The 26,777-nt window shown below is 41.6% G+C and overlaps 1 protein-coding gene across 2 annotated transcripts in view; it reads left to right on the plus strand.

Moving 5' to 3' along the window:
• The first annotated feature begins 381 nt into the window (after positions 1–381).
• Positions 382–26,777, plus strand: part of LOC130558636 (zinc finger protein 236-like) — a 32,336-nt gene continuing 5,940 nt past the window's right edge. The window contains exons 1-24 of one of the 2 annotated variants that reach the window (XM_057341156.1): positions 382–504; positions 4,403–4,530; positions 6,031–6,195; positions 6,489–6,667; positions 11,407–11,534; positions 11,709–11,881; positions 13,059–13,184; positions 13,253–13,414; positions 13,700–13,898; positions 14,710–14,982; positions 15,694–15,897; positions 16,592–16,724; positions 18,042–18,302; positions 19,032–19,192; positions 19,306–19,407; positions 19,679–19,818; positions 20,564–20,664; positions 20,911–21,062; positions 21,145–21,327; positions 21,582–21,873; positions 23,049–23,152; positions 24,816–25,235; positions 25,346–25,491; positions 25,574–25,805. In XM_057341156.1, coding sequence (XP_057197139.1) covers positions 453–504; positions 4,403–4,530; positions 6,031–6,195; positions 6,489–6,667; positions 11,407–11,534; positions 11,709–11,881; positions 13,059–13,184; positions 13,253–13,414; positions 13,700–13,898; positions 14,710–14,982; positions 15,694–15,897; positions 16,592–16,724; positions 18,042–18,302; positions 19,032–19,192; positions 19,306–19,407; positions 19,679–19,818; positions 20,564–20,664; positions 20,911–21,062; positions 21,145–21,327; positions 21,582–21,873; positions 23,049–23,152; positions 24,816–25,235; positions 25,346–25,491; positions 25,574–25,805 — 4,216 coding nt within the window. In that variant the 5' untranslated portion in view covers positions 382–452. Of the gene's footprint in view, positions 505–4,402; positions 4,531–6,030; positions 6,196–6,488; positions 6,668–10,667; positions 10,869–11,406; positions 11,535–11,708; positions 11,882–13,058; positions 13,185–13,252; positions 13,415–13,699; positions 13,899–14,709; positions 14,983–15,693; positions 15,898–16,591; positions 16,725–18,041; positions 18,303–19,031; positions 19,193–19,305; positions 19,408–19,678; positions 19,819–20,563; positions 20,665–20,910; positions 21,063–21,144; positions 21,328–21,581; positions 21,874–23,048; positions 23,153–24,815; positions 25,236–25,345; positions 25,492–25,573; positions 25,806–26,777 lie in introns of those variants that run through there. The other variant, XM_057341157.1, reaches the window with a different exon arrangement.

The following is a 26,777-nucleotide window of genomic DNA, read 5'->3' on the forward strand; positions in this document are numbered from 1 at the left end:
CTATTACAGGACGTGCAACACTGCCACTGCTCTGTCCCGCTTTCCAGTAAAAAGGGCCAATCTTAGAAGTAAAGACTGATAACTCCCGACGGGAGGGGCTCTGTGCTAGTAAGTGTTGTGAAGCGGATGTAAACCCCAGAGAGAATTCTAGGGGAAATCATTTTTGTACAATTCGAGGATAGGAACAGAATGCATTGTACAGTTCGTGTCACTTTTAATTGTTAGGAAAATATTTTTTTTTATTGCGATCCTAACGAACGAATGTAAACATATCACTTCCACCCGCTCAAGCACAGCGGAATTCGTCTTCTATGAATGAAACAGCTGCTCGGAAGCGTTGCAAATGGCCGCCGAGTGCGAAGACTTTTCTTAGAGGGACTTTGTCTTGGCCTCCGCAGACGCCATTTTAAAATCCAGCTCGTTCACAGTACACCCGCTCTGAAACTGGAACTATGCCGCGGGGCCGGCCGCGCAAACAAAGGATTAAAGCTGACAGCGAAATCGGTAAAGTCAGTTGTAATCTCAAAAATAAAAACTTCACACCGCGAGCTATTTCCTATGGTCTGTAGTGCATGAATACATGCAGCAGAAGTTGAGAGAAATCCACTTGAAACGCGTGTATATAGTCCCCGGATATAGTGTTGCGTGTGTCTTTGTGCTGTTGGAGGAGTGATTGCGGCGGAATGATATTAATATCTTTCGTGTGCTGCTGTTGGTGCGTTTCACGCTAGTGATTGTCATTGAGTTCAGTTAGTGATTCTCTTGCAGTATCTTACCTGAGCTGTGTTAAATATTCACTGGCGCGCGCTTTCAGCTGTCAGTGTTGTTCATTCTTCCTTACATCTGTCAGGCGGGGCACAACTTGTTTGCTCGTTATTTAACATTTATTTGTTGCTATTCTGGAGGTTATTTGTCAGGTTGACAAGGAACTAACGTTAACTGAGACTAACGAGATTTACTCTGGTACATGGTGGTAATACCATTCCCCATGGTAGCCCAAGTGTATTTCATATAGAATATAATTTGATTGCTAGTTTGATGGTCTTACGTGATGTTCACCTGCTTTAACGTTAATTAGTCTTTGATTATGACCAATGGTCCAAACTGTTGAAATACGCTTCATCTAAGACCACCAACTTGGGCTGAATGTTTACCGAATACTCCTTTTCTATCTTTTATTTTCCAAACTTTATCACGTCCTCTGAATGTGACTAATCCTTATACGTTGTTTAATGTTGACAAAATAAACTTCATTTAACTGTATTTCAAATTTTGTGATTTGGGAAAAGCACATTAATTCATAGAAAAAATGAGCCTGCAGTCACACGTTGCTATATCTTAAAGCCCCAGTGAAATCGAAATGAATGTTTTTCCTTTCATTAAAAATAAGTTAGCCTTAAGGACGTCAATAAACTGATATGCTCCTAAGCACTGACAAAATTCCAATTTAGAAGATATAACCATTCAAAACTGACAGTCTGGCATGTGCGCTCAAAAAAATCTAGAAATTCCATGACAACACGCTACACTTCAGCCTTTCGTCAAAGTTCTTGTCCAATCAAATGTGCTTTAGGCCTGCTTTCATAGACAAGGCTTAAGGCTAGTCCCAGACTAAAATTAATGTTTGAGCTTTCGTAACTGAAAATAACTTGCCCTGACATATATTAAAATGTATCTGTGCCATTGTTTTGTCTCCAGATGCACACCGGTAATGTTTTTATCTTAAGGCTTTTTTATAAAAGTGTCTAAATACCCTAATTTAACTAGTCCACGCTTAAGCTAAGCCTTGTCTGTGAAACTGGGCCTTTGAATCGTAAGAGTCCCGCCCCCTTCACTATGAGAACTGCTGAAGCGGCTCCTCAAATCAGCCACTTGTTCGCACATTTATTATGTCCTACATGGTGAATGACGCATAATGCACTAGATGGGAGATAGGGGATGATCCAGACAGTGTAAACATTAACATTAAAGTCTTAATTTCGTGTCAAAATAGTGGGCGTGGCTTGTTTTTCACTGTGAATCGATTGGATGTATAAAACCAGCCGATGCATTTTGAATGGAACCTTACCACCCGCACCCGAGCACGCTTTTATCATTATGACGCGACTGCGTTGAAGTAAACATAAACAAAGCAATCTCTCTCAGCACAATTAATTCATAATGTTCAGTTTGTGGCTTATTGGGTGACTTTATTTATAGCGCTACAATGCTAACACGTCTAAACATACACTTAAATACATACATTACATAATCAAAAGATTAAACGCATCCAGAATAAAAGTTTGTGTTTACATAATATATTTCTGTGTACTGTGCATATTAGTTTTGTATTTATGAACACATACGCATACATGCATACATATTTAGGAAATATTTACATGTATTTAAAAATGTTTCTAAAAAAAAATTCTTAAATATATGCATGTATGTGTATTTAATATGCACAGTACACAGACATATATTATGTAAACACAGACTTTTACTCTTGATGCGATTAATCGTTTGAATCACTGGAAAATAAATTTAAAGAGTGTGTTTTTGCATAGCGGCAACCTTCCGGTCTCTCTCATAAAACCAACATGGATGTGACTTAAAAGGCAATTCATCCTCTGGCCGCTAGAGACTGGCTCCAAACAGAGCAGAATCTCATTGACCCCCATATTAAAATACCCAACTTTATATCAGAGAAAAACATGTTTACAGCCTGTGACAAAAATGATTTTGGTCGCGTGCGGTTCATGACCGGCATCTTTTATCACTGGGACCGCGCCATCTATCAGTTTAAAACCATCTCCAAATCCAGCGTTATATCCACCGTTTATAGAACATACATCACCCAAATGCAGTGAACAAACGAACACAGCTGAACTTTTCGAACGCAGTGCTCTCTCTCTCTTGCTCCAGCTGGTTGACGTGTGGCATGCTCCTTCTCCCGCTCTCCCTGGTTGATGCGTGAGCGTGGTCTTTCATCTCGCTTTTCCGGGATAATTGTCCAATAAGGGACCAATATGAACACTGGGGGAGTGTATCAAGCACAGAAATACTACGTATAATTTGACTTGTTCACTTTTAACATTGTAAAGAAGTTAGAATGCATGAAACACTGGCACCCCACCTTTAAAGAGCGGAGATTTTGCCTCTATTCTTTGACGCAGTACATGCACAGCCGAACTTTGTTCATGTTCATATATCCAAACAGTCGATAACAGTGACAGGTTTTGGAAACGCTCTTTTGAACTCTTTCATTAATGCGCCAGCCACCGTACGGTGAACTGAATGTGCTGCTTCTCCTTGCCGCTCACTGCATAGAGCAGCACCAGGAAAGTGAGGCCACGCACACACGGGGAAGTACTGCCAACATTTGCCAACTAAATGAAAGCCAAGGGTTACCCAAAAAGGGGCTAGGTTTGTCGTTATGTGTGTCTTCTAAACAAAAGTCGCTAAAGGGGTTGGGAAAGTTGCTAAATTTAGTGAAAGAGTTGCAAACGTTGCAACAATGGCCGGACATATTAGGAATGAATAGGAAACAGTGCGTCACTGTAGTCATCATGGGGAGGATGTTTGGTGTGGCAAAGTAAACAATATGAACTTGAGATGTTTTTGAGAGGAGCAGAATGCAGTAGTCAGAGCTATGACAGAGCTGTCTTTAAATGTGATTTACATTCAGCTCTTGCTGTGTCACGTGGTAAGTTAACACTTATGTTTGTGAAGTTTCCTGAGCTTTATGTGGCCCCTGTGACAGCCTTTAACAGCAAACATTCTTCCAGAAACTTTATTATTAGCAAATAACGATTATCAGTAACATTCTCTAATGCAGGGGTCTACAACCCTGCTCATGGTAAGCTACCGTCCTGGGCTGGGTTTCCCGAAACCTTCGTATCACAAAGTCGTTCTTAAGAATATATCGCTACCACTCTTAAGGTATAACTTAAGAATGATGTAGCGTTAAGAAGGTTTCGGGAAACCCAGCCCTGAAGATTTCAGCTCCAGCCCCAATCAAACAGAGCTTGATAATTATAAACAGATGTAACAGGGTTGGAGCTGCAGTCTGCAGGAGATTGTTGGAGATCCCTGCTCTAACATATCATAAATACTAAAGCTGACAAAGGGATATCTAGAGATCAGATTATAAACGAGACGGGTCTTATGAGGTGACGATCATGGAGTAAGTATCTCCGCGGGTCCATGCATTCTGAACCTCAGAGCAGGATCCGTACAGATCACCGATCAACTGCGATCTGTTTCACCACTAGTGGGCAGTGTTGTCATCTGCGGCACAGCAGAAGCTGAAACATTTTCACATGTGATGACTTCATGTATAAAATGATTGAACTGTTGTTTGTCCTTGTCACACTGATTTTGTTTCTCTTCTGTTTATTTCTTTAATATATGATGCCTGCAGATGGAGGTGAGGAGGCTGGCACGGAAAGCCAGAAACATGTGGAGCACAAATGTAATATTTGTTCCCAGAGTTTTCCCACAGAAAGTAAACTCCAGAGGCATCTGCGAGACCATGAAGTCAATGATAAGGCAAGACATAAAACACCTCACCAGTCACCATAAACCTCTTCTGTATGACTGAAGATCGGCCAGTACAGTCGACTATTCGTTATTCCATTAGAAGACACTGATTCAAACATATTTTAATTAGTCCATTGTCTGCTTATCATTTCAAAAGCGTATACGCTTATACGTTAGTCGCTTTACATAGCTGTTCGCTCTAAAACTACCGTTGACTTGGATAAAGGGATGCTATTATGAGCATATTTAAATGTTTATTTGTCCAAGGGTGGAACAGTAAGATGGTGGCGAAAAAATGAGGAATGTAATCCCACGTTTGCCAGATCTGCTAAGCACATGCACTGCATCCCTTCCATGTCTCCGCCATCAGTGCCCTTCTTCCTAAAGACAGCCACATCGGCTTCATTGTCATTCTGGGACACAGAACTCAGTTTTCTTGACAATGCGGACAAACTTTGCGTCCTGCGACCTGCCAAAATAGGGCTGGGTGATAAAAGGATAAAGGCCTTTATATAAGAAATGTTCGATACAGAGTGCGACACACATTCACATCCACTTTTTAACAGCGTATACAGTATATCTCTGACATCACACACATTGCACATCGTCATCACAAAAGTTTATTTGCGTGCATTTTAAAGTTGTGCCCGTTTAAACTTTCGAGCCATTTGACTTAGTTTTAGTCTATTTTGCGAGTGAAACTTGTTTTCCGGCTGCATTGAGTCCATCAAACTAGTGGATGCCGAATCCTGTTATTTACACATGTCATCTGTCTGTTCTGCGTGTCTGCGTGAATGAACTGCATTCACGCATGAACTTTTCCCTTGAAAAAGTAAAGTAATGGTTTACTCTTATTTTTCTGTAATTTAATTACAGTTACTTTTGATGTAATTAAACTAAATACTTTGTGTAATATATGTGTGTGCAATAGTGGAATTGACATCAAAATTCAAAGTCTAACTTTAAAATCTGTGCTTTAATGTATAATTCTCACATTTGTATACTTTGGTCAGTTAGTAATACTACTCTATGTAGTTTATATGATTTATTTGAACGAATTAAAAGAGCCGTTTCATGTCTATCCTTGAATCACTGAACTAATCAAGGTTGATGTAGGATATAGAAAGTCATGAGTAATAAGTAATGAAGTACTTTTGGAGAGAGTCATTTGGACAGTAATCTAATTACACTTGAATATGTCATTAGTAACTAGTAATGAATTACTTTTTTGCAAGTAACTTGCCCAACACTGATCAGTATTTATATAATGTACATGGAGTGGTCCGCTTGACATGTGAGAATTATCCAGCATACTTTACTGGCTTTATCTGCCACGTGACTGAATTCACCCAAAGCCGTGTTCTGAACTCGCTGTAAAATAAAGGCCAGTGCACCAATTACACGAAGCTTGTTTTAAAGTTATGCGTTGTTCTTGTGTTGTGGGTGCAGCTGCATATCGTGAGATGCTGTCTTTGATGAAACCTGTTCTTCATTTCTTTCTGGCTGTAGCCGTATCGGTGCGACCAGTGTCCAGCGTCATATAATGTGGAGTACAATCTTGGCCTACATAAATCCACTCACACCACCAGTGAACCCAAGTGCCCAGTATGCAATAAGAAGTTCTCCAGAGTGGCCAGTCTGAAAGCACATGTCATGGTTCATGAGAAAGAGGAGGTCAGACAACTTCCTTTCCATATTTAGGAAAACATTTCTCTTGTCATGTTAAAGCTGTAATCTGTTAAAAAGAAACATGAGTCAGCCGACCCCCTAATGATAAAGATAAGTATGTAAAGTAACCTGAAATTGAGTTTTGAACAGAGGTGGCGGTAGAGAAGCAAAGTTACTGACTGCAGCTTTAAATGCTCATTTGATCGGGAAATAACCTAATAACTCCAATAGAACATTTGAACAATACTTTCCTTCTCTCTCGCCCTCCCTTCAGTAATGTTTTTCTTCTGTGTTGTCAGAATTTCCTCTGCTCTGAGTGTGGCGATGAGTTCATCCTGCAAAGTCAGCTGTCTCTGCACCTGGAGGAACATCGCCAAGAAATCAATGGAACAAAGTTATACACCTGCAAAACCTGCAGTAAAGAGTTCACAGCCCACAACCAGCTGAAGGAGCACTTGAAAAGTCATATCAAGATCAGGTGAGGTCACGCTGGGACTGAACACTCAATGCTGTCGTCTGTGGCTCATTGAAGGAATGGTTCACAAGAAATTAATGATTCACTCGGATGTTATTTCCAGTCTCTAGTTTTATGGAACAGGGCTGCGTTTCCAGATAACGATGGATCTTTGCACTCAAGAGCGTTTTCTGTGAGCACGTTTGTGAATGTTCGTCATCGTTTCGTGTGCGTTTCCCAAAAATGATGCACTTAAAGGGACACTTCGCCCAAAAATGAACATTCTGTCATCATTTACTCGCCTTTGAGTTGTTCCAAATCTGTATGCATGTCTTTGTTGTGATGAACACAGGGAAAGATATTTGGAAGAATGCTCGTAACCAGACAGATCTCGCCCCCCATTGACTCCCATAGTAAGAAAAATTACTTGATCATTTTTGTTTGTTCTGTTGAACACACAAGAAGACATTTTGAAGAATGTAGGACAGCAGTATTTGTTCCTACTATGGGAGTCAATTTAAGTAGTCAAGTGTAATTCATCCGATTGTTGAGGCCACATTTGTCAGGGCTTTACTCCTCCAAACGGAGCGTCACTGGCAGTCTTGCTCAAGCTCAAGTTTGTTGTTTTAAATGTAGATGCGCAACAATCGTGATCACAACGCGCTGTGACATTCTCTGTCTTCCCGGCGTGTCTACACCACAGCAAAATGAAGCAAAGCAAAGCTAACAGCAGAGCTACTGCAAGGGAATTTCAGTGCTAGCCATCAATTTATCCTTTACATAAACTTATCTCATGATGCTTAGCATCGGCAGCCTCCCGTGCGCTTTGGAAAGGAGGAGAAAACGGCGCAACACGTGGTTTCCCTGCCTTCTTTTAGACGTGACGTAAAAATACGAATGTGACGTCTGTGCCATCTGCTATTTTTATGTGATGAAAAAACTTTCTGATGGTAATAAACTTTGCCGGTGTTTTCGTTTTGTCAAAATTTGTTAATTATTTAAGTTATTTTCTTGCCTGTTTATTTTATGCTTTGGATTTTTTAATTTTCCTCCATTGTCCAAAACACTGCAGGTTAGTGAATGTGATAATATGTGAATGCAGGTGATGTAGTTGATCTTTTCGTTATGCTGCTGTTTGCATGTTAAAATAAATGTATGCGGCGGACAAACGCGACCTCCAAGAGGACGCAGCCTTCGAAATGAGACGCACCATGTATTTTTATTTAATTCCAACTTAATATTCAAATCTTATTAGTTAACGGTTAATGTTGGGAAAACGAGTGTCGGTTCTCGGTTAGAGAAATGAACGGAAATGAGCGTCCCTGCTCCCTATACAAACACCTGATTCAACTCATCAGCTTGTTACTTTGTTAATTAGTGATGCATTTGAATCAGGAGTTTTAGGGAGACATCTAAAATATCTAAAGAATGTTACAACGGCGGGACCCGTTCACTTGTGCAGTTTGCCAGACAATGGACAATAGACTGAAAGGCTGATTAGAAGATGAGATGGTTACCAGGTGCAGGGGTCTAAATCGCCTGTGGTTTTCAGCAACGACAGTTTGTTGGATTTATTTGGAGAAACAAGGTGTGTATATATTTTTTTGTCTTTATCCTATTGCTTTAAAAAATGTAAAAGCAGAATAGCACAGTTTAGATGATGTTAACTATTATTAAAAGTAACGCCATGTAGATTGTGATTTAGTTTCAGTTATGTTCTCCCGTTTTTAACAGGTCGGGTCTGTGGGCGCTGTCAGCACTGGTGGCCCGTGGATAGCGTGCAAACGTCTTGCAGTAACACTTTGTGCAACCAGAGGCATTTCAACAGGCCTTGGACCTGCTGCCACACTTCGGCAGGACGAAAGAATTTTAGAGGCTATTTAGATCACATCACGCCACAAACCAGATGGAGAGCTGTTTCTTTATGTTTGCTTGGTGGAAGATCACGGCAGAGTCAAGATGAGAAGCCGGAGGTGTAGCAGGGTTTACACTGAAAGCTTCTATAAGAGAACGATCCGCGACTAGAAGCGCACTGCAGAAGGTTTAGTTGCAGCCGCTAAGATATTTCTCAAAAAAAACATTACCCTTGAAGTACCCTTGCGTTGTGTCATACAAGTGTTTTATACAGCTGGTATTACACCAGACAATGATAAGCATAAGCAATGATATGTTTCTGTCTGCGCTCTGAGCACTTTTGAGATTTTGAGCTTCAAAGTTTTTGCATTCCGTTTGACTTGGTAGATAAAACCTGATATAACGCCATTAAACTACAGATTCTACACAATATTTGTAAAGAAAATCAAAACCACTGTCAGTGCTACTTAGATTTGTTGTTTTTAATTGAAGGCAGGCTACATGTGTCTGTAAAAATGTGTGGGGTTTATTACATTACCGGTATTACATACATTTTGTACTCTATGTCTGGTATTGGAATACAACCTTTTGAAAAATAAATACTTTCTAATAACAACAAGACCATTTTGTTGTATTTTATATTTATTAGAAATACAAAGTTAGTTATTTTATATTTATTAAATTGTGTTATTTTAAGTTAAACCCCTTTTTTGAAAGATCCAAACATATCATAAAGAAAAGAATATTATACTTATTATTTACTGTATAGTTCGTAAATGTAATATATAATATAATATATACAATGTATACAGTCGTGGCCAAAAGAATTGGCAGTGAGATCAATTTTGTTTGCTGCTTCTGTATTTGTAGATTATGTTTCCACATGTTTCTATGGCATACTGGAAAACAATGATCAGCATATCTTAAGTTTTAAATGTGTTTATTGGCAAAAACATAATATATGCAAAGTCAATATTTGCATTGTTGGGCCTTGTTTCTCATAACCTCTGTGATTCGCTCTGTCCTGCCTGCTGGATATTAGCTTCTGGGCCAAATCCTGACTGATAGCGATCCTTTCTTGCCTTATTAGTGCTCTGAGTTGATCACAATTCGTGGGCTTCTGCTTATCCACTCACTTTTTTCAGGATTGACCACAGGTCCTCTATATGTGATTGACACCTGGGGAGTTGCTTTTTTGCAATTGTTTAAAATGTATCACTCTGCATAATAATCTATATACAATGTGAATGAACATCACAACAGCTTAACCAGAAACTTTGCAAAACACAACATTTATGTCACTGCCAATACTTTTGGCCACAACTGTAATATTCTTATGAACTTAATATGGCAATATAAGCGTAACTGTAATGTTCAAACACACATGACACAAGCATGTAAAAAACATTAATAACTAAATCATGAATATTTATGCTTAAGAAATGTGTGCCAGATCCTTTTCTGTGTGATGCAAATTGTAATGGCCACATCATGAAAATGTAACAAGAATGACAATGTCTGAACGACTGCTTTTAATCTTATCGGTCTGGAAAAGGTCTGTTTTTTAGACTTTAAGTGCTCCAGCAATTCATGATCGGAGCCATATTATCTTAATTGAGAACGTTTGGAATAGTTGCTGATTTTCCAGTGGGTTGCTGTTGTGCTAATATCTGTACAAGAATTATCCAGGAAGTCATAAAGAGCCGCACAGCAACATCGTACGATCTGTAGGCTTCTATTGCCTCTTCTAGGGTCAGTGTACTTGACTTGGAAAACAATAATGGGACCTAAAGTATAGTTCAGAATAATTGGAAAAATGGGAAGTTTTGTGGCACAAAAAGACTATAATAAAGACATGCAAGACGACACGATACCTGTTGGAGGATAAAAAATAAGAGAAGAGTTAGAGTAAGCACACACAGCTGAAACACATATCCTACTTACAACAAAAACTAACTCACCCTCTCAAAAGTTAAAGACAAGAAATAGTTTAAAAAGCATTTAAAGTTGAGACCTCTCTAAGTTCCTGCGGAAGACTATTCCAGAGCTTTGGCCCCGCAACCGCAAAAGCCTACAGTGTAGGGCGGGCCAGAAAGACAAGAAGTTTGGTCTTAAAGGTGTTCTCTCATCCAAGCTGAAACTGTATGTCTTCCAGGTAGGCTGCAACATGTGTCGCCACAGTAGGATCATCTGGTTGAAAAGAAAATCTGGATGCTGTTGGCATGGAAGCGTTAGGAGAATCCGTGTGGATAGAGAGTAGGAGTGGTCTAAGCACTGAGCCATGAGGAACCCCAGTGATCCGATGTGATTTGGACAGCGCTCCTCTCCTTGATACCTTAAAAGATCTACCTGAGAGATGGAATTTAAACCAGTGAAGTGGAGTTGCTGTGATCTCAGTGATGAGGGGCAGGATAAAGGAAAAAGATGATGATGATTTGGATTTTGCCTTTGATAGGCTTAGTACTTCAGAGACTAAGAGCAGTTGTGTTGTATTTGTTAAATGGTTGCTCCTGAAACTTGACTGCTTGTCATTCATCAGGTTGTCCTGAGAGAGGAAGGGAACACAGCTGTTTGAAAATGGCTTGCTTAAGTTTTTTGTATATTAAAGGAGTCCAGATATTGTGAACTGCAGGGTGTATTTCATGTAGTGATTAAATGTGTAGCTCAACACTTTTAAAGCACAGTGTTTTATCAATATTCAAGAGTTATTTTAAACTATATATATATATTTCTACCTTTATTTTTTAGAGGGTTTTTTAGGGTCATATATGACCTGGGCATATTCTTGACGGGTTTCATGAGATTTACCAACTGTACGTTTTTGTTTTAATATGAGGTGAATTTAGATTGGTGGTATGTGTACCCAACTCTGATGTTCTGTATTTTTTTATCTTATCGACCTCTTTAAGGCCTATTATATCAAGTTCAAGGAACTACAAAAGCATTGATCGGAGAGGATTCAAGAACATTTGCCAGCACTGTGGGAAGACGTTTAAGAAACCCAGTCAGCTTGTTCGACACGCACGCATTCACACAGGTAAACAGGCATACACACAATGCAAATTTTGCAGGTAAAACCTTTCTGTTAAAATGACTGATTGTATTTGTGCTGTCACCTGCGGTATTCTTTTGTGATTGTGTTGTCGTCTTGATTTAAGCAATGTTTTATATAAGCATTAGAAGGGTATGACCGTATGTGCATGCTGTACAGGTGAGAGGCCATATATGTGCACTCACTGTGGAAAGGCCTTCAACCAGAAGGTAGTGCTGCAGACACACATGGTGCGACACACCGGAGAAAAGCCTCACATGTGTTCGTTGTGTCCTGCCTCCTTCTCTCAGAAAGGAAATCTGCACTCTCATGTTCAACGAGTTCACTCTCAGGTAACAGCTGGTGCTTTATCCTTCATTAGTTCATCTGGTTCTCTCTTAAACACACATGTAATCCGTACAAGGCTTTGTGCATAAGTTACACTCGTGTTTACCTCAGGGTTGACAGACAAAAAGAAAACGAACTGTAATGTCAACTCTGTTATACCCTGCGTATGATCTTAAAGGGCTGGTTTATCACTATGACTTTCTTCTGTGAAACATGAAATAATGTTCACGTTGCTTAAATTCTCCAAAAACAACCATAGAAGCACAATATATAAACATTCTGAATAGACATAAACACATTGAAAGCTAATGTTTAGCTGCTTTTACCTGTCATCTCTATTTGCACGTTGTGTTCGTCTTGGTAAATTGCAGATTTTTGCCACTGCAAATTGTCATTAGAGATATTGTCTCTAAGTTCTCCTTTTCATTTGCAACTTATACATCCACATTACATCTCCGTTAATACAACAAAACAAAAACTTCTGAGATCCTAGTGTCTTTCACCTGCTTATGTTTCTTAAATGCTGTTCTGTTGGCCGGTTAATGTCACTTCCTAGGTCCTGATGCTGATACTGATGCTGATGCAACCAGAAAGACGGCACAAGAAAACAAATGGTCACACTTCAGTATAGGGGGCAATTCTCGCTATTAACAAACCATTAACTATGACTTTTTCTCCAATTAAGTCTTAATATGTTGCTTATTAATAGTTAGTAAGGTAGTTATTAGGTTGAGGTATTGGGTAGGATGAGGGATGCAGAATATGTGCTTTATAAGTACTAATAAACAGCCAATATGCCATTAATGGCATGCTAATAACAACTAGTTAATAGTGAGAATTGCCCCCTATACAGAAGTGTTACCAAAAGATGTATTTGGTGAACGACAGACCTTGTTACTGGTTCCCAGTGTTGGGGGGTAGCTAGCTAAAAGTAGCGGCGCTGCTAACTTTATTTATTTACTACATTTTCAGTCGCTTGAAAGTAGCTCGGTTGATGTTAGTTAAAGACATACTTTAAAACAAATGTATGGGAGAGTTTTCCAATGACAAAATATGAATCGTGTTAAAATCCTCTTACCAATCACTTGGGGCAACAAAAACATGAATGAAAAGTTGAATAGTTTGTAAATATCTAATATACCGCAGAGGCCATTTTCTTGACGTGAATCTCTCTGTTTTCAGGCAGCCGGTGTTCCGCTGTTTCCCTGTATGGACTGTAGTTGTGTCTATAAAAAGCTTGGAAGCCTCAATGCTCACATCAGCAAAATGCACATATCAGTGATGGAAGTGGAGGAGCCAGCAACACAGGTGACGATAGCCTCCTGTGAAGAGCGCAGCGTATCTTTTGAAGTGTGATGCTGATGCTCTGTTTTCAGAAGGGGGACCCAGGTGTTGGTCAGGGTGCGGAGGGGACGGAGGGTGTGACGGATGTGATCCAGCAGCTGCTAGAGTTGTCTGACCATGTGGCGGCAGACGGCGCTCAGGACCCTCCCACTGGACAGACTATCGAGACAAGCATCAACCAGGACATCCTCCAGGTAACTGTTAAACTACAAATGCATTTTTTCCATGACTGCAGTGGCGGTGGGCCTTCTGTTTATGAAAATGGCCTTGAAATAAGCTTCAGTGATGTCATGTGGTGATAGATACAACTGTGACTATGACTTGAAATAAGAATCCTATGGAGCCAAAGTTTCGAGTCCAGCTCACCAGTTCTTGCATTAGGTCTCGCTAGATCTCTCTTCATCGGGAAATGATATGTGTGAGTCTATACTCTACGTGATTTTCAACACTTCTCAGCAATGAAAGTGTGTTTTCCTCAGCAAGCTCTGGAAAACAGTGGACTGACTGAGATTCCAGTCAAGCCTGAAGCTCAGAGTAGCACCGGACAGCAGAGCGATGCAGCGGGTCCGACCCTCAACTCAGCAGATGATGGACCAGCCACCGCAAAAATACTTATGACGGACACTGTTGTGAAAAAGGAGAGGAGAAGCATCATCAAGAAGCCTCCACAGATGCTAGGTTAACAAACTACAATCACATTGGTACTATGTCCTTTATCTCGATGAACAGGGCTTTTTACACTGCGTTTTACCCTGGGTTATCTTTGCTTTAAAGGTCCAGTGTGTCGTTTTTGGGAGGATCTATTGACAGAAATGCAATGTAATATACATAACTACGTCTTCAGAGGTGTAGAAAGAGCTTACACAATGAAGCGTCATGTTTTTATTACCTCAGAATGAGCCGTTTCTATCTACATACACCGCGGGTCCCCTTGCATGTAGTTTGCCATGTTCTGTCAGCCGTCGTAGTGTTTCAAAAGGGAGGGGTGGAGTGAGCGGTTGATTTCACTGACTGGACCTTTAAACTGGGAATGTTTTACACTGCACACACCACACCAAAAATCCTCCCACCACGGCTGCAGCTTCTCGGTTTCCCATTCATTCCTAATGTGGCCCGTCACTGTTGCTAAGTTAGCAACTCTTTCATTAGTTTTAGAACCTGTTTACAACTGGTCACTTCATGCGTTTTCTCTGATTTATTAAAACCGATGCATTTACACTTGGCCACATAAATGTGTCTCAGCTCAACGGATATGAATCTGATGTTCTATTCGCACGCAAAACGCAAATTTGAACTCTTCATTCCTGCGGAATTGAAATGACAGGCACCGTTGTTTTGCTTTATTTAGTTCTGCAAATGCAGTCGTGTCTAAAAAGGCATGAAACGTTTTACAATATAATAATATTCCATCTGATGTTCTGTCGGCTAGGTGTTGCTAAGGTGTCTCTATGCAGGATTGCCGATTGATTTCTTTTGCATTTGTTGTCAGGTACCATCAGGCAGGAGAATGGTGTGAGATGGCATGGCTGTCCATACTGCTCCAAAGAGTTCAAGAAACCCAGTGATCTGGTGCGTCATATCCGCATTCACACTCACGAAAAACCCTACAAGTGCAAGCAGTGCTTCCGTGCATTTGCTGTCAAGAGCACTCTGACGGCACACATGAAGATCCACACGGGCATCAAAGCCTTTGAGTGTCAGTACTGCATGAAATGCTTCTCCACGTCTGGGAGCATGAAAGTTCATCAGCGTCTACACACGGGTGAGTACCAGTGCTCGTTCTGTCACGTGCAACACTTCATTTGAAGAAACCCTGTGCTTGGCTCACGTGTCGCTGAATGCTTTCTGAAAAAAGGGGTCATTAAAGGGGTCTAAAAACGGACCAAATCTAGTCAATAGCTTGGGTTCCCATCCAAAGTTGCACATTTAGCTTGTGCGCAAAATTGGAATATCGCATAAAACATTTGCGAATGAGCACCGTTTCCAAACTTCAGAAGAACTAGTCAACCATCATTTCCTAATAAACTGGCTCTAAATATCTGTAAGAAAAGTAAGAGAAGCCACTGAATATAATCATTTTCGTATACAATACTTCCGAAACACAATAAATGCGCTGCTTTTGTGGAGACCTGCTGTTTGTGAAACACAGTCGTGACAGTTCTAAGAGGCAATTACAGAAATACTGGAGGACTTTGCTCAGGCGTTTAAGAATGACCATCACAACATTTCTCAGATCAGTACTCTGGTTAGGCAGGTTACACCGGCCGTCTCATAGTGCACTTACGTGACTTTGTGGGGGAATTTATTTGGCAAATGTGTTTCCATCGCTCGGGCACGATTGAGAGCAACCGGGCTAAATGTGAGTTGGCTCTGCTTGAGTCTGTGTGTGAGAAGCACTCGTTGCACATCATCACGTCATCAAGTGTCTGCTTTGCACCAGCCTGATGCTTGACTGTATTTTTCCTTTGCCCAGGTTTGCGGCCTTTTCCTTGCCCCCATTGTGAAAAGTACTTCCGTACGTCAGGCCACAGGAAAACACACATTGCCTCTCATTTTAAGAGCGTACACCACAAAAAGCACAAATACCCACGAAAGCCTCACAAAAGCAGACTGTCCAGAAGCAATCTCCCTCTGTCTGATATTCCTCTGCAGGAGCCGATACTCATCACAGACATGGGTAAGAAACATTCACCCGTGTGTTTGCTCTTTAAAACGAAGTACATAAAACATCTCTGTTGTAAGCTGTCTGCTCACCTCCTCTCATTCACATCGATATGCTTCTAATGATATATGAGTTGGCTTACCGGATATGCCGATAGAAATGCACAAGGGTAACAATATTTTGATTGTCAAGTAACTTCGCAACTTCTTGTCAACTACCAGTCAGTCAAGTATTAGTAGACCGTCTCTCTAATATCTGCTAACACTTCAATTCAATTCAAGAATGTCTAAAGTAGGCTATCAAAATAAAGTGTGACCGGCAAACATTACAGATGAATAAATGAAATGTCCTGAAGTTTGTTTTTCTGTTTTCTTCAGTCAAACGTAGTGAAGGAAGCACATGGATGCTCGGCCTGCTCAATATGAATCGTTGTGTTCGCATTATGACTGAAATACTGTTCTGGTTTAAAGCAGGTGTCAAAGCATGTTCTGATAAACCGTCGTTGCTTAAAACTTGACATTCCCCTTATGAAGATTTTTTGTGTGTGTAGTACTGCTATAAAGACAGTTGTCGTTTGGTTTTTCAGCATCTTCGACACATGTCAATATCATTTCTCTTTCATTTTTCCATGAATCTACATGCAGTAGAGATTTGAGGTTTGTGATAAGTGTGACGGAGGCGTAATTGATCACTGGGTTATTGATCGCAGGGCTCCTGCAGAACCAGAGCTCGCGGGCCGCCCTGCAGCAGTATCTGGACATCGTGGAGAACGAGCGGCCATATAAGTGTGGATTCTGCAGCAAAGCTTACAAGAAGTCAAGCCACCTTAAACAGCATATCAGGTGAAAGTTACCACACAACATATGACAAATATACATGTTTGGCAAAATCTGTATTTCAATCAAAACCTCAGTGCCATTTCTAACTATTTCAGGAGGTGGCTAATTCATATGGTCTGCTTTAGCCAAAGACAGTTAGGTTTGGACATGGTATTAATAAGTGTTTAGTTTTGTGCGATTCACTTCATAAACTTGTCAGGGGTTCACCATAGCTCAACATAGTTTTAAAATACGGGCAAGTTGAAGTTGTGAAAATGCACCGAAGATATAAACAGATGAATGTTTTGATGCTGTCTCTTTCTTGCCTTTCTACTTAAAGGTGTTACTGTATTAAGTGTGTTTGAACGCGAGTTGTCTCCTCTCGCTTAAAGAAGTCATATGACACGACTAAAAGGAATAGTATGGTTTGTTTTAGATGTGATGTAATGTGTAAACAGGATTTAAGGTTTAAAAACACTGTATTCTCCACACACCGTGCATGTTTGTATCTCCTCTTTGCTCCGCCTCTCTGAAATGAGCTGATTTTTGACAAAGCTCATGGCTCTGAAAAGCGAGGTGTGCTGTGATTGGCCAGTTCACCAGTGCGTAGTGATTGGTGGAATACTGCAAGCGCGTGAGGGAAATGTCATATTTGGAACATCAGGTTCCTCTTCAATTGTACTGACAGGTACGCCCACCTTACTTGAGTCTACATTTGGGCGGTCTTAGTCAAATCAGACCACCAGCTGATGTAGATTTGTGGGGGTGTGGCTACACGAGGCGTTTCAGGCAGGTCTGGGTGAGCATTCGCTTTTACATAGAACGACTCTTTTGTTCCCACACTTTCATTTCTGCAATTTCACGTGTCTAATACACGCATGAGCGACTTATAACACACCAAAGACACAGAACAACACGTGTTCATATGACATATGACCCCTTTAAAGTTCAGAAACTTTTACAGCTTTACGTAGGAATTTGAGTTGAGAAATATGAGAGAAAACGCTTGACGTGCATTCGCAGCTCCCTGCACACACCTCGAGAGACGGAGCGAGTCGCGCTAGACTGGATTCACTCGTGCCGATTATAAAATGACTAAAAGAAAGTCAAAAGTGTTTCTTTATTTATTCATTTATTACTTATGAATTAATTCACATTGCAAATGTGCAGGAGCACGGAGTGAACCACACCTACTTATTAACATTCTGCGATCTGCCATCCCGTCCTTTCTCAAGCTTGACACAGCTGAGATTTTGATGAAATATGCTGTCTCCGTGTAAAGGGAGTGAAGAGGTTTGGGAAGCAGCCTCCGGCACTCATGTTTTCCTCTCTGTCCTGCAGGTCGCACACGGGAGAGCGGCCGTACAAGTGCCTGCAGTGCAGTAAGGGCTTCGCGTCCTCGGGCGTGCTGAAAGCTCACATCCGCACCCACTCCGGCCTCAAAGCCTTTAAGTGCCTGCTGTGTGATACCACATTCACCACCAGCGGCAGCCTGCGGCGTCACATGACCACGCACAGCGACATACGACCCTACATGTGCCCGTACTGCCAGAAGACCTTCAAATCCTCCCCCAACTGCAGAAAGCACATGAAAACACACAGGTGAAAATAGACGGTTGGGTCTCAAAGGGATACTTCACCCAAAAATGTCATCGTTTCCTCACCTTCCAGTTGTTACAAATGTGTATAAATGTCTTTGTTCGGTTGAACACAAAGAAAGATATTTGGAAGAATGCTCATAACCAGACAGATCTCGATTCCCATTGACTCCCATAGTGGGAACAAAGCAGTGAGTCAAAAGTGCCCCAGAACTGTTTACTGTCCTACATTCTTCAAAATGTCCTCTTGTGTGTTCAGCAGAACAAAAAAAATGATCAAGATATTTAGAAGAGATATAAAGAAAAAGATATTTAGAAGAACGCTTATAACCAGACAGATCTCGCCCCCCATTGACTCCCATAGTAAGAAAAATCACTTTATCATTTTTTTTGTTCTGTTGAACACACAAGAAGATATTTTGAAGAATGTAGGACAGCTCTGGGGCACTTTTGACTAACATTGTATTTTTTCCTACTATGGGAGTCAATGGGGGGCAAAATTTGCATTCTTCCTAATATCTTTCTCTGTGTTCATCAGAACAAAGACATTTGGAACAACTCAGAGGTGAGGAAATGATGACAGAATTTTCATTGTTGGGTGAAGTGTCCCTTTAAACCTGTTGGCCATATTCCCTGAGCATTGCACCCAGCACATCATAATGATGAGAAGTGGATAAAATGATCTGGCTTTTCCGTCGACTCACTGTCAGCGTGTCATGTGGTTTGTTGTCAGGTACGAGTTGGCTCAACAGCTGCAGCAGCAGCCGAGCTCGAGTGACATGCAGCCGGCAGATGTGGTGGCCGCAGAGTCACAGAGCATGCTGGAGGTGGTGGGAGATGGCCAGCAGGTGGCACTGTCCGCACCACTGGAGGAGGACGCGCTTCAGGACCCGGGTGAGCGTGGCTGAACTTACATTTGTGCGAACACACCAAGATGCATTTGGTAGCTCACTCATTCACTTGAAGCTACGGTTGATGTTAGCTGCCTCTCATGTTTTCACCTCCAGAATCATTCGTGAGCGCCCAGCATGCCCTTCCCCAGCACATGAGTCAGTTTGAGACACCCGCGCTGCCTCAGCCAGCCTATGAGCAGTCGGCACTCGCTCCAGGTACCGCACACTCTCGCTTCTCCACAGAAATACACACAAGCGCTTTAGTCAATGTAAAGCGAGTCGAGCTGTCCTGGAGGCTTTCACACTGGCAGTTTAGTACGACAAAAGCACAGATGGCATTAAGAGGGTGATTTAGGTTTCATTGCAATAAAGCCGTACTGTGATTCGCTCGAGTGTGCTTGCACTTGACCTGGTGTTCCACGAATGCGGATCTAATGAAAGCAGCGCTTGTGTGTTATTGAGCTGTGGCCGGTGTTCTCTGTGGCAGGTTTCGCTCTAGCTGAAGGGTTTAGCCAGCAGGGTCATTACTCTACAGTTCAACAGCTGCAGGACTCCAGCACACTGGAGTCTCAGGCCCTGACCTCCAGCTACCACCCTCCCAACCTCCTGCACGTGACGCACTCTGAGGTACACACCCACAATTCATATTGAAAAAACAATGGTCATAAGTATGTCACGCAGCATGGGGAATACTCGCGCATGCCTACAGACGGAGTGCATGATACGCATGTGTATGACGTCGTTGTTTTTGAAAACGCCGCCTCAGAGTTTACACCGAGACGACAACGCCGTCGTTTTCAAAAACGTGCACTGTTGATACCCGTTTGTACGCCATCGTCGTGTAAATGAACAGCTAGAACGCATGAAACGGTTGCAAGTTGAAAACTGTGTTGTGTAAACGGCCTCTCAGTGCGCACACAAACAATTAGCCTTTGGATCTCTCGCAGTGAACGGGATGAACCCTTTATACTTCTGTCATCATTTACTCAACCTCAGCTTGTTCCAAACCTGTAGAAATGTCTTTGTTTTGATGAACACGAAGAAAGATATTTGGAAGAATGTTAGCAACTGACATTTGTGGGGCATCATTGTTTGCACCCAGAATTGTATTTTCTTTTGTGTTCAGCAGAACAAATTATTTAATCTTTTTTTCTACTGTGGTTGTCAGTGGTGCCCGAGAAATCTCAGTTGCTAACGTTCTTCGTTGTGTTCAACCAAAAAGAAATTTCTACAGGTTTGGAAGAACTCACGGGTGAGTAAATCATGACAGAATCTATCGCTGTAATTGATGACAGTTTTGAATATTGGCTGTAAGTGAAATGATCCAGACAGTCACTCGCTCATGTGTGTCGTTCTGTCCGTGTGCCTTTAGACCAGTGCTTTACTGCAAGAGGCGACTGCAGGTGAAATACATCTGGCCATACAGACACAAGACTTCCAGAATGAGGACGAGAACAACAAGAGGGTCTATCAGTAAGAGTTCAGATGTTGGGGCACAGCGTGCATGAGATTAATAATGGCAGCGATGTCAGTAACATGTCTTTATGTGTGAAACATCTGCTACGCAACAAATAGCGTATTTCTGAAATCCCGCTTTAGGATCATGTTGTCTCTTCCGGTCATTCACACATTGCATTTAGACATGTTTGTTCACTTGTGCCAGGGTTACGATCTCACATGCGGATGTTTTTGTAGTAGTTTTTGGTTGGATCGTTCTAGGTGCAATATGTGTGATAAGAGCTTTAAGAAGTCCAGTCACCTGAAGCAGCACGTGCGCTCTCACACCGGAGAGAAACCCTACCGCTGTCATCTCTGTGGGAGGAGCTTCGTGTCCGCCGGAGTGCTCAAATCGCACCTGAACACGCACACAGGTGTGAACCAGCCAGACAGACCATTCTCAGGACGCGCGCTCAAACCCTTTCACACCGTTTACCCCCGCTCTTCCTCCCTCAGGATTAAAGGCCTACAAATGTAACGTTTGTGAGGCCTCTTTCACCACCAACGGCAGTCTGAACCGACACATGATCATTCATCTGAACACCAAGCCCTTCAAGTGCAGCATGTGCGAGGAGAGCTTCCGTACGGTCATGCTGCGCAGGAAACACATGAAGCTCCTGCACGCTGTAGGGTCCAGAGGTAACACATTCACTTCATCTGTCCTGCAACAAAACACAAAGATCGCCCCCTAAAACTTCTTTGTGAGTACCACAAATAATATAAAACGATTTTTTACTGATTCGATGTAATTGCTAAAACACATACAGGTTATTTAGAATAAGAATAATATTGTGCACCTTTACATTTTGTAGACCGGCATGCCAACATTTCTCAGTGCAGTTTTTCGGCGTGTCACGGATATGACCTCAACTATATTCCGTTGATGTGCACAGTTCTGGAGGCCGATGAGGCCGGCGAGGACGATGATGATTCAGATCGCTCGGGGTTGAAGAGAGGTCGCACCGGCATCATCACGTTAACAGAAGAGCAGACGGCGGAGCTGGCGAAGAGAGACCCCGGGGACGAGGCATCCCTATCAGAGAAGGTTCTGGCCCAGACAGCCGCTGAACGAGATCGAATCAGTGAAGTTAAAGATAAATGTGTGGAACTCAACCTGGAGCCAAAATTTGCCAACCGCTGCCAGTACTGCCCGAAGAGCTTCAAGAAGCCCAGTGACCTGGTGAGGTAATGACTTCACTGCCTGATGTTCTGTACAGAACACGGTGAACTACACCAGCCAATGGTAACAGACCTGGTTTACGTCCAGAAAGAGACTGCTCAACACTTTGTAGAGTAGTAATGTCAGGGACAGTGTTGGGTAAGTTACTCTGAAAAAGTAATTAACTACTAGTTACTCATTACTTAATCAATAGTGTAATTAGATGACTGTCCAAATGACTGTCTCCAAAAGTACTTCATTACTTATTACTCATGACTTTCTGTATCCTACATCAACCTTGATTAGTTAAGTGATTCAAGGATAGGCATGAAAGGGCTCTTTTAATTCGTTCAAATAAATCATATAAACTACATAAAGTACTCTTATTAACTGACCAAAGTATTACAAATGTGAGAATTATACATTAACGCATGGATTTTAAAGTTAGACCACACTATTGCACACTCGTATATCACACACAGTATTTAGTTGAATTACATCAGAAGTAACTAATTAAATTATAGAAAAAGTAATCCCTTACTTCACTTTTTCAAGGGAAAAGTCATTAAATTTCAGTAACTAGTTACACCCAACACTGGTGAGGGAGGGTGGGAAATGGTCATGAAAAACTCTGTCTGAAGCTGCTTCCATGAGGAGAATGAAACAGTGGCGTAATACCGCAGCGCTGCTCATTTCACCAGAGACACATGATTTTAGTAAGAAAGAGTTAGAGACGTCTGATGAATTTGATGAACACTATTGACACCATTGATAAAAGTCATTTAGACCAGTGGTTCTCAAACTTTTTCATTGTAAATGTGCATCGATTTGCGGCCCCCCAAATAAAGACTTATAATCTTACATTTAGAATTTTAATTAAACCATAGTTATACAATGCTGAAACATTATCGTGGGCTTATTTTTCTGATGTTTGATTGCAGTTTTGATCAATTTCATAAAATGCCACAAAATCTGTGCCTCCCGGGATCCCTCTTGGGCCCCCCCAGGGAACCACGGCCCCCTGTTTGAGAACCACTGATTTAGACATGTCGATTTGCTGGTGTTCATGAGGTGGGAGAGTTTGATGATGTGCTTTTCTTTAATCAAGCACAAGTGTGTTGAAGTTCAGCAGTCTCTAGTGTGCTGCAGTGCTACAGTAAAATGATGACGATTGGTGTGTCCTGTCTTGTGCTGTTTCCAGACATATCCGAATTCACACGGGCGAGAAACCGTACAAGTGTGATGAGTGTGGCAAGTCTTTCACTGTGAAATCCACGCTGGACTGTCATGTAAAGACACACTCAGGTGAGGCGGTGTAGTTTATGCAGCTGTTTAGCAAACATTTAAAGGGATAGTTCACCCTAAAATGAAAATTCTGTCATCATTTACTCACCCTCTTGTCATTTCAAACCCGTATGACTTTCTTTCTTTTGCAGAACGCAAAAGAAGATATTTTGAAGATTGTCGGTAACCAAACAACAGCGCCACCCATTCACTTCTAAACCAATAGTCAATAGGTACTGCTGTTGTTTGGTTACCGACATTCTTCAAAATATCTTCTTTTGCGTTCTGCAAAAGAAAGAAAGTCATACAGGTTAAAGATGTCAAAAAGGGTAAGTAAATGAAAACATTTTTGGCTGAACTATCACTTGAACTTGTCTAACGGCTCTTGTGCTGAATGCTGTTCTAAGGGACCGATGGGCAATAAAAACAAAAGTAAACTTCGGCTGATTTTAGTGCTCATCATTCCGAAATATACAAACACTGCACGAGTGCGTTTGTGAGCACTAGAACACTGTGCTGTTTGCTGTGAAGGGTTTAAATGTGAAAGCATCAACCATTTGATTTTTGAGACGTCTATGAACATTGAAGTTCCGGAAGCGTCACTTGTCTCTGTTGATTACTCGAGACAGTGCTGGATCATTTTTAAATTTGTTTATAACTAGAGCAAACAATATGGGAATGCTCTTGATAAAGCAAAGGCAGGTTTTCAACCTTTAACTATTGCCTCCAAAATGATTTCAGTGGTAGAACGACTCTTAACTGGACGTACTCTACTGCCGCTGCTACCTGAGCAGTCTCATAGGGGCTACAAGCACACTCGGTAAGGTCTGTGTTGGGGTCGGTACACACAGCGCCGCCCATCCCCTGCCTGTGGAAGAGTGCCACGTGGGTTCCAAACAGCGTTTCTGCATTCGCCGGTTCCATCAGCTTAGTCAACAAATTCACCTGTATTGCGCTGCCCACGTGGAAGCTTATACAGCGACTTTATGTACAACACTGGTAACAGACAATTGTGCTTATCAACCACATGGAGGAGCCGTGAGCAAAAGTTCTATAGTGTGGCTTTAAGTTTTATTTCAATTTATACCATATAAATTGTCTGTTTGAATACTGGATTCTGATTGGCCGGAAGGTGTGCATTAAAACCGTTTAATGCACGGGTAGTTCCAGTCAGTTTGATCAACGTTTGAAATGAACTGATGAAAAGAACTAATTTTCACCTGTCTGATCAAAAATGACACCGTAAACATCAGTAACAGCTTTAACTTGGCAAATGATGATGGTATAAGCGGGATAATCCACGACTAGCTGTGCTTTAAAGGATTTTAATGCATGACATGGAGGCTAAGAACCACTCGACGTCGAGTCGTGGATTATCCCTTAAATTTCATGTACATTGTGTTGTAAACATGCTGAAAAGTGTTATTAATACAAGCTAAATTCATCATGAGAATGTATTATAAATTTCCTTCAAAGTGTAACGCTATAAACAATATGTTTTATATAAACTGTAAATGCGCGTCTTGACATGCACATTGTCTGTTGGTTCAGTTTAACTCGGAACACTATATTAAACATGTAAATGTCATGTTTTTAAAGCCAAATGTTGTCATACAGCAACAACAGTGTCCAGATGAACACATTAGCTCACTCTCCCTGTGGAATGCTTTGTGTGTGTGCGCAGGTCAGAAGCTGTTTAGCTGTCACATGTGCAACACCTCCTTCTCCACCAAGGGCAGTCTGAAGGTCCACATGCGCTTACACACGGGCTCCAAACCCTTCAAGTGCCCTCTCTGTGACCTTCGCTTCCGTACGTCCGGCCACCGCAAGACCCACATTGAGTGTCACGTCCGACCCTCTGAGCGCAAGGCCAAGCGGAGCTCCAGCACCGAGCCGCAGGGAGGAGCGGATGACCACGGCGCTCCTCGGGAGCAGCACTCCTCCTCCGCCGCAGACGCTCAGCCTTCCTTGGGATTATTACAGAGCACCAGCACAGATCCTAACATCTACATCCACGGAAACCCAGTGCTCACGGGCCAGTATGACTCAAGCCTGCTACAGCAAGGGCTGGTGGGACAGGCCATACTGCCTGCCACTGTTTCAGGTACTTCTGTCGTTTCATCCAGGATCCGCATGTGACCGAGGGGCGAATAAGAAGGGGAATTCGTTCAAGCGTAAGTCATGTTTTTTATTGTTTGTTTCTGTGTTGACCAGCCGGGGGCGATCTGACTGTCTCTCTGACGGAGGGTCTTGCTACACTGGAAGGGATTCACTTGCAGCTCACGTCGGGTAATCTGGTGTGTCCAAACGTGCAGATCTCTGGGATTGACCCCAGCAACATCAACAACATCACGCTGCAGGTGACCGAGCGTCTCCGCTCCGAGAGAGCTTGTTGCGCGTGAACATGCAGTGAGAGCTTCTTGTTTTCATGTCTCTTTTCAGATTGACCCCAGTATTTTACAGCAGACGCTGCAGCAAAGCACTTTGCTGTCTCACTCTCTTGTGGCTGACTCTGGTTTGAACCCGCACGCGACCGCTCATCTCATGCCCACCGGAGACGCTTCGGTTCCTGCTAATGTGGTGATCCACCCGCTGAGCGGCCTCTCACTGCAGTCCACCGCCGCCTCCACCAGCGTCACCATAAGCAACCTGACAAACCATCAGGACAACACTGGTCTCTCACCATTGATTCATTCTGTTCAATCTCCCCCAAACATGATCACAAAGCCATATTTATTAGGCTCGTTTAGATGTTTAGAAGTCATGAAGGGTGTGCTTTTATAGTCAACCCATCATTAACTCTTGACCATAGATCCATATGGCAGTTCTCTGTACTGCACGTATGATAACACACATTCAACATATCACCAACTCATGGTTCTTATCATTTACTATTCAAACATTTCTGCAAATTGATCAAATGTCGTCCTAGATATTAGTTAAGAAATTGAAACGTTGCTTAAAGTTGAAACTAAAATTAACATTGAAACTCAAAATAAAAGCTGATTTAAAATATTTGAAAAATACAATAACAAAACTAAAGTAACTCTGCACCAAATACATATGAAATATTAGTTTATGCAGTTTACGGTTTAATGTTTGACTGACAGTTCAGAATTTTAAGCAAAATATATATTTTTCAAATGCTGCAAAGGCGATGCAAAAATAATTAGTTTATTAAACTGTTTTTATTTTACTAAAACAATTGCATATATAGTGTAGTATTCAGTTTAATACATAATATATCGTTATTGTCCTTCTGAAACCTCATATGTCCACATTTGCTGTATTTCCGGAAATAGAAAAAGAAACACTGCACTTCTTAAATGCTTTAATACTGTGGTGTCAAAGTTGACGAGCCCTTTTAAAACTTTATATTGGTTAGACATTTGCCAAACCCAGCGACAGACATAAAGGGTGATTAATAATAATGATTTACGACAAAAAATAAATATCACAAAATATGGAGGTTTCAGAAGGAAAGCAGCGATATGCTTAATTGAAATAATAAATTCTAGTATATCTGCATTTGTCGATGTTTGTTGGATCAGTTTGAATTAACGTTAAAAATGATTCAAATAATATATTAAAATATTAGGTTGAAATTGCACAGTCCGATATAAAGGTCCATAATTATTCATACAAA

This window comes from Triplophysa rosa, linkage group LG8 (genome assembly GCF_024868665.1).
Source record: "Triplophysa rosa linkage group LG8, Trosa_1v2, whole genome shotgun sequence".
Taxonomy (NCBI): Eukaryota; Metazoa; Chordata; class Actinopteri; order Cypriniformes; family Nemacheilidae; genus Triplophysa; species Triplophysa rosa.